We start from the raw sequence: 7,925 nt of genomic DNA on the forward strand, positions 1-7,925 counted from the left end.
CTTGAAGGTCTGAACATCCACTCTAAGCTTGCTCAGCTTTTGAGGAGGAAAGAATTTATCCAAGAAGGCCAACCATGTTCTAGCTCTGTCTTTAGGTTGTGAGTCCCAGGAGTCCAGGCTATCTTTAGGTTGTGAGTCCAACCATGTTCTAGCTCTGTCTCTTACAGCAAAAGGGAAAAGCATGAGCCTATAGACTTCAGGATCTACTCTATTCGTCTTAACAGTCTCACAAATCTGCAAGAACTCAGTTAAAAACTGGTAAGGATCTTCATATGGAAGTCCATGAAACTTGCAGTTCTGTTGCATTAAAGCAACTAATTGAGGTTTCAGCTTAAAATTGTTTGCTCCAATGGCAGGAATTGAGATGCTTCTTCCATCAAACTTGGACGTGGGTTTAGTAAAATCACCAAGCATCCTCCTTGCATTATTGTTGTTGGGTTCGGCTGCCATCTCCTTCTCTTGCTCAAAAATTTCAGAAAGGTTGCCTCTGGATTGTTGTAATTTAGCTTCTCTTAGTTTTCTCTTCAGAGTCCTTTCAGGTTCAGGATCAGCTTCAACAAGAGTACTTTTTTCCTTGTTCCTGCTCATATGAAAGAGAAGAAAACAAGAAAAGAAGAGGAATCCTCTATGTCACAGTAAAGAGGATCCTTATTATTAGTAGAAGAAGAAAAGATAAAGAAAGGAGAATCCAAACACAAGGGTAAGGATAGAGGCAGCGATTGGAGATGAAGAGAGGTGAAGAGAAGTGTTAGTAAATGAATAAATAAATAGAAGAAGATGAGAGAGAGAATTCAAAAATTAATTTTGAAAAGGAGTTATGATTTTCGAAAATTAAAGATGAGATAGAATTAAAATTAAAATTAAAAACAATTAGTTAATTAAAAAGAATTTTTTTTTTGAAAAAGGATGAGATATTTTTGAAAAATTGATAGGAAAAATTAGTTAGATGGTTTTGAAAAAGATAAGAAACAAATAAAAAGTCAATTGGTTAGTTGAAAAAAGATTTGAAAATTAAATTTGAAAAGATAAGAAGATAAGAAGTTAGATAAGATATTTTAAAATCAAATTTTTGAAAAAGATAAAATTTTGAAAAAGATATGATATAAAAGATAGGATAAGATAGATTTAATTATTAAAGTTAAAATTAATTACTTAACTAACAAGAAACTAAAAGATAAGATTCTAGAATTTAAAGATTGAACATTTCTTAACAAGAAAGTAACAACTTCAAATTTTTGAACTAATCACATTAATTGTTAGCATAATTTTCGAAAATAAAGATAAAATTAAGAAAAAGATTTTTGAAAAACATTTTTAAAAAGAAAATTTTGAAAAATTAATAAGAAAAATGAAAAAGATTAAAAGAGACAGAGGGATGAGAGATGAGATAGAAAGAGAGAGAGTTTGAGGGTGGGATACACAGAGGGAGGGCTTTAGAGAGTAGACATGGTAAAGATCCTAGGGTTTGGAACAAAGAAGAGTATCAACGCTTGGAACTGGATTCCTTCTCCGTTTTTGTGGACAACTTGCCGGCAGATATATCAAAAAAAAGAACTTTATAGTATGTTCAAATGGACAGGCAGGATCATCGACATATACTTATCGCGGAAGAACAAAACTGGACACATCTATCTGTTTGCATTTGTACGGTATACTACGAAAGGAGAAGCCTTAAAAGCTGTTGCAGAGATGAACAGTATGATACTGAGAGGTAATAGAATTTTTGTGGGGGAAGCAAAGTATAGAAGGGGATCTCTGAAGCAGAATATGAGGGGCAAGGAAGCGAAGATGATCAACAGGCAGGATACAGGAGAAAGAAATCCACAAATGAGGAGGGACAGAGTAGCCGAAGACAAAGTCGTTAAGAAACCATATGAGGCTCCCAAAAAGGATCCAAATGGTAATGGATGGGAAAAGAAGGTTGAAGTACCAATAGCGAATGAGAATGTAGTCTGGCTACAAAGAAGCATTGTAGGAGGAACAAAATTGGCAATTGATTTTAATGCACTAGAGCAAAAGATTCATAGGGAATGGCCGTGTGTGGTGCAAGTAAAGGAGTTGGGAGCGTATAAAGCAATGCTAACGTTTGACACAATGCTTAGTGCGGAAGAAGCCTACACCTTCAAAATGAATGATTTATTAAAATTGTTCCATAGAGTTTGGAGATGGGATGAGACTGAGAAAAGTGAGTCAAGAAGAGTTTGGTTAGAGTGTTATGGAGTTCCATTACATGCATGGTCAAGGGATACATTCCGCAGGATAGGGGAGCAATGGGGTGAGGTAGTCGCATGCGATAGCCTGACGGAATTGTGTAATTCGTTCAGTGTAGGCAGAGTCTTGATTGATACGTGTAGTCTCAAAATGATTAACGAATGGATACATGTTACAATAGGCACAAGTGGGTTTGACGTCATGGTAAGGGAAGTCGGTGGAGAGGTGTATCAGGAGGAATGTTTCTTGAAATCGAAAAATGATATGAGAGGCAAACACAATTTAGCGGGAGAAGAGGTACAAGAAGAATGGACTGATGACACTTTGAACTGGGTTAAGGAAAGGAGGGTCGGTGGCTGGGACATGGCGGCAGTGTTGATGATAGTAGATCGCAGGAGCGAGGAACAAGATAAGGGCAGGATGGGAAATTCATATGCAGAATGGGATGAGTGGAACAACAAAAATTCAAATATTCTTAATGAGGGCGCTAATTACACGGCATTAAAGGTGATTCATGATTCTCGGATATCAAGTAATATTAATGAGGATATTGATTCGGAGGATACAGTTTCTACCAATTATGAGGACCGTTATGGAATTCAAATAAATGATAATGCAAATAAGGGTAATGGGCTGGCAATTAATTGGCCCAAGCAGCTTGATACAAGGAATGGAGTGTGGGTGAAGGAAGGAGCCCGTTTTAAATGTGCTGCTGATGGGCCCAACCAGCTTGTTACAAGGAATGGACCTTGGGCTAAGGAAGGAGCCCGATTGAATGAAGCTGCTAATGGACCTTCTGTCCGGGTGGAGACTGACCCAGATCCCTTGATGACCTGGCAGGAACTCCACGATCTGGGCAAGCACCAGACGCAGACGTCGACTCCTAGCAGCAGGTGGGCAGGCGCGAGGACGAACGGACGGGAGGCGGAACGCGGGCGGCCTGAGGCTGAGGCGAGCAAATCCTCCGCCATGCTAGTCAGCCACGGGAAGCAGCCTCGGAGCGGTGATGTAGCGCTACTGAAGGCTGGGTATAGGAGTGGCGCAGGGGATGTGATGCGAAGCAATAGGGAAGGTGGCAATGGTCAGCTACACGAACCGGAGGACGCTGCATGGGAAATGGTGATTGGGGGAATTGAAGGAAGGAAGATCGCGGTTATAGAAGCCACCAAGGATGATGCAGAGGAACAACAATGGAGGCATGAAATTGGCAGAAATACAGTAGTAATGCAAGCACAAGGGGTATCCTATGACATTGAAGGCTTGGGAATGATGATTGACGCAGCAGCCGCGGGAAACAGTACTGAAAACGGCAGAGACAGCAGACGCAATAAACCAGGGGAGGAACGCCGAACCCAAAGCACAACAAAATTGAGACAAGAGGAAAGGGAAACCTTGATGGATGGTGTGCCAAATAGTCACGGGAATGGGCAAGTCAATGAAGGAAACCTGCACGGTTTAGAGCCGGATTCAGAGATGGGGTCAAATCCGGATGGCAGGGATAAAATAACAAGTGAGGAACAAAGGACGAGCTTCGAACAGGAAATGGCTGAGAACAGAGAGGTTTGGAAATTAGCGGTTGAGTCAGGTGCTCAGTACAGTGATGAGGAGGACATCATGGCTATCTTGCAGGAGCAAAATGAAGTAATTGCTCTAAAACAACGTCAAGCGAAGCAAAAAGCAAAAGCCCGAAGGAGTCGGCCTAAAAACCGAAAACAGGTGTGCAATAATTTTGTTCAATGATTTTGAGTTCTTGGAATATAAGGGGATTGGGAGGTGTTGCGAAGTTTAGTATGTTAAAAAATTTTAAAACTAAGTATAGATTGGAAATGTTGGGTTTGGTAGAAACAAAGAAAGAGATTATCACTAAATATGATGTAGTACATATTTGGGGAAGTAACAGAGCATGTTGGGAGTTTGTAAGTTCAAGCGAGGCTTCTGGTGGGTTATTGTTAATATGGGATGAAATGGTTTTTAAATTGTCTAACTGCTATAAAGGAGATAGATGGTTGTGCATAGAAGGAATGGTGGTGAAAGAGAATTTTCATTGTGCTGTTTGCCTAGTGTATGGACCACACGTGAGAGCTGAGAAGAACTCCATGTGGGAAGAATTGAGTTATCTTGCAGGACTGTGTCAGGTGCCTTTTTGCTTTTGGGGGGATTTTAATGAAATCTTGCATGTGGAAGAAAGGAAAGGAGCGACTAGCTTATCTGTGTCTGCGGAAGATTTTAAATCATGGATAAATGACATGGAGCTGGTTGATTTGCCACTAAATGACCGAAAGTATACTTGGTTTAGGGGACAGTCATGCAGTCGTATTGATCGAAGCCTAGTTTCATTGGGATGGCTTGATGTGTATCCGGAGACGCGCTTGAGAGGTGGGCCAAGAGGATTATCAGATCACTGCCCTATGATTATGGAAGACAGCAGGAAATCTGAAGGGCCAAGACCATTCTGAAGTTTGGATTCGTGGTTTACGCATGAAGGGTTTTTGAGAATGGTAAAGGAAGAATGGAGGGAATTAGGTAACATGCAGTTCCTAGAGAAGATGAAAGCACTGTCAGTACCACTCCGCTGATGGCATAAGCAGCATTTTGGTGATTTGAATGAAAGGATAAAGAGGTTTAAGGAAGAAATAAAGAAGGTGGATGATATGGTCAGTAGTGGACACTATGATGGAACATTGGAGGCAAGGAGAAGAGCGTTAGTTAGGTGTTGTGAAAAGTGGTATGTAAGACAGGATGTTCACTGGAAGCAAATGTCAAGATCCCGCCATGCTAAGGAGATGGATAGGAACACAAAATATTTTCTCCATGTTGCTTCGGCAAGAAGACAATATAACCGGATTGAGTCACTACAGATTAATGGGAGGACAGTGAGGAACCAAGCAAGGATCAAAGTTGCCATTCGGGACTTTTATAAACGCCTGTACCACCAGGAAGAGTCCCCAAAGGTGAGTTTTAGGGATAGGTTGGTTAATCGCTTAGAGAGGGAGGAAGCGGAAAGCCTAGAGGTGTTACCAACAGTAGAGGAGGTAAAAGAGGCAGTGTGGGACTGTGAATCTTCAAAGGCTCCAGGGAGTGACGGGTACAATATGAATTTTATAAAAAACTGCTGGAATGAGATAGGAACGGAGTTCACTACAGCTGTGATAAATTTTTTTGAAACAGCAAAACTACTAGCAGACTCTAATATCACCTGGGTAGCGCTGGCGCCGAAATTTGTTGGGGCTAAGGAGATAAAGGATCTCAGACCTATCAGCATGGTTGGTTGTATTTATAAAGTTATTTCTAAATTGCTGACACGAAAAATGAGGAGTGTGATGCCAGGCTTAGTTGGGGAATCACAGAGTGCCTTTGTGAAAGGGAGAAAGATACATGATGGAGCTTTAATTGCATGTGAAACAGTGTAGCGGTTGAAACAGAAAAAGAAGGCATCAGCGATTATCAAATTGGACTTCCAAAAAGCCTATGACAGAGTTAAATGGTGCTTCGTGGACACTGTATTAGAAAATATGGGGTTTGGTAGAACATGGAGGGCGTGGGTAAAGGAATGTGTTACATCGGCATCTATTTCCATTCTGATCAACGGTTCACCATCAAAACCATTCAAGATGGAGAGGGGTCTAAGGCAAGGTGATCCATTATCACTATTTTTGTTTGTTTTGGTGGTGGATGTGCTAAATAGGATGATCGGAGAGGCGGTAAGGAATGGTCGGATATCTCCACTATTAGTCGAGAGGGATAATATAGAGCTGTCACACTTACAATTTGCTGACGACACTATATTATTCTGCCCGCCGGAAGAAGGAACAGTGAGAAACTACAAGCGACTTCTGAGGTGCTTTGAATTGATATCTGGTTTGAGCATTAACTTTGAGAAGTCTAACTTGATCCCAGTGAACTGCAGTCAGGAGTGGGTTAGCAGAATGTGTCAGCTTTTAGGGTGTCAGGAGGCAATCCTACCGGTAAAGTATCTTGGCATTAGCCTAGGAGCAAATCCATGGTTGGTAAAAACATGGAAGCCGGTTTTAGATAAGATTGAGGAAAAATTGAGCTTGTGGAAAGCAAAAGTCCTTAGTAAGGCTGGAAAGCTGGTGCTCATTAAGTCCGTGATCAACAGCCTACCTGTTTATTACCTGAGTTTGTATAAGATGCCAAGTGCGGTAGCTAGAAGAATTATTACCTTGCAGAGGAGGTTCCTTTGGGGGAAGGATGATGGACAACCTAGAATGGCTCTAGTGAAGTGGGAATTGGTCCAAGCACCAAAGAAGCTAGGAGGGTTGGGGGTGGGTGATGCCGTTGTCCGTAATACTGCTTTACTATTTAAATGGTGGTGGAGATTCTCAAAGGAGGACTGCCCTTTATGGAAGAAGATTGTGTGCTCCTGCAATAGCCTGAACCCAAATCACTTGTTGTCAACTCAGACGCTACCAAAGAGAGGGGGACCCTGGAGAGATATATGTCAAGTACAAATAAAAGAGCAACATGTCAGGCAAAAGATGATTGATGGACTTGCTTTGGAAGTAGGTTATGGTAGATCCACTAGGTTCTGGGAGGATACATGGCTCCAAGTGGGAAAGTTGAAAGACTTATTCCCGAGACTCTTCTTGATTTCAACCCAAAAAGGATTAGTAATTAAGGACTGTGGGTTTTGGGTTGGGATAGAGTGGGTTTGGCACTTCCAGTAGAGGAGGGAACTACGCCAATGGGAGACTGATACATTGGACCAGCTACTGCAGACCTTGCAATCTGTCAGACTCATAGCAGATATGCAAGATAGAGTGGTGTGAAAATTTGACAAGGAAGGAGTTTATTCTACTAACTCATTTGTGCAGGTATTGCAGGAACAGACCTTGGATGAGGAGCTTCACAACTATAGGTTCACAAAAGATATTTGGAAAGGAATAGTTCCACCTAGGGTTGAGTTGTTCACTTGGTTCGTGTTAGTAGGGAGGGTCAACACAAAGGACCGGCTATGCAGACTGGGAATCCTACAACAGAATGATAACTTATGTGTATTGTGTAAGAAAGATGTTGAGAATGTACACCATTTGTTTGTTGCTTGTGAGTTCTCTTGGCAGGTGTGGTGTGCGTGGATCTCAGCTTTTGGTCAGAGGTGGACTGCACCAGGTAACTTGAAAGAGCATTTTGAGAGTTGGAGATCCATGCCAGTGAGGAAGGAGCGACGGAAGTGTTGGCTAGCTGGGTTTTTTTCTGTCCTATGGATTATTTGGCTACGACGGAATGATGTCATCTTCCAGAGCAAGACGATAGGGGTTGTAGATTGTGTGTATCAGTCATTTTCATGTGTTACAGAGTGGTGTGGTTAATAACTCAATGTTGTTGATGGCTATGCCGGAGATGACATATGAGTTAACTTCTTGTTTCTAGACCCATTACTTTGCTCCACTTGAGTGTTGAGCTCTTTCTTTCAAAAAAAAATGAAAAAGATTTTATTTTTGAAAAAGTTTTGAAAAGATAAGATTTTTAAAATTGAAAATTTGACTTGACTTGTAAGAAACAACTAATTTTAAAAATTTTTGACTAAGTCAACTCAAATTTTCGAAAATTATGAGAAAATTAAGGAAAAGATATTTTTTTTTGAATTTTTAATGATGAGAGAGAAAAACACAAATATGACCCAAAACATAAAAATTTTGGATCAAAACACAAGATGCATGCAAGAACACTACGAATGTCAAGATGAACACCAA

At 40.9% G+C, this 7,925-nt stretch overlaps 2 protein-coding genes across 2 annotated transcripts; both read left to right on the forward strand.

The window, feature by feature from the left end:
• The first annotated feature begins 4,037 nt into the window (after positions 1 to 4,037).
• LOC107479151 (uncharacterized) lies at positions 4,038 to 4,667 on the forward strand. The gene has a single exon (XM_016099301.1). The coding sequence runs from the start codon at positions 4,038 to 4,040 to the stop codon at positions 4,665 to 4,667; it is 630 nt and encodes a 209-aa protein (XP_015954787.1).
• A 39-nt stretch (positions 4,668 to 4,706) lies between these two features.
• On the forward strand, positions 4,707 to 7,602 carry LOC107479150 (uncharacterized). Its single transcript, XM_016099300.1, has 6 exons — positions 4,707 to 4,768; positions 4,823 to 5,474; positions 5,622 to 6,734; positions 7,047 to 7,147; positions 7,293 to 7,341; positions 7,528 to 7,602. The coding sequence occupies exons 1-6, from the start codon at positions 4,707 to 4,709 to the stop codon at positions 7,600 to 7,602; spliced, it is 2,052 nt and encodes a 683-aa protein (XP_015954786.1).
• Positions 7,603 to 7,925: the final 323 nt, after the last annotated feature.

This window comes from Arachis duranensis, chromosome 3 (assembly GCF_000817695.3).
Source record: "Arachis duranensis cultivar V14167 chromosome 3, aradu.V14167.gnm2.J7QH, whole genome shotgun sequence".
NCBI lineage: Eukaryota > Viridiplantae > Streptophyta > Magnoliopsida > Fabales > Fabaceae > Arachis > Arachis duranensis.

Excerpts from the sequence above, each read along its gene's own strand:
- LOC107479151 (XM_016099301.1), top strand. The coding sequence starts at position 4,038 with ATGTTGGGTTTGGTAGAAACAAAGAAAGAGATTATCACTAAATATGAT.
- LOC107479150 (XM_016099300.1), top strand. The coding sequence starts at position 4,707 with ATGGTAAAGGAAGAATGGAGGGAATTAGGTAACATGCAGTTCCTAGAG. Across the intron at positions 4,769-4,822 it reads CTAGAGAAGATGAAAGCACT|GATAAAGAGGTTTAAGGAAG; the intron begins GTCAGTACCACT and ends TTTGAATGAAAG. Across the intron at positions 5,475-5,621 it reads ATCTCAGACCTATCAGCATG|CGGTTGAAACAGAAAAAGAA; the intron begins GTTGGTTGTATT and ends GAAACAGTGTAG.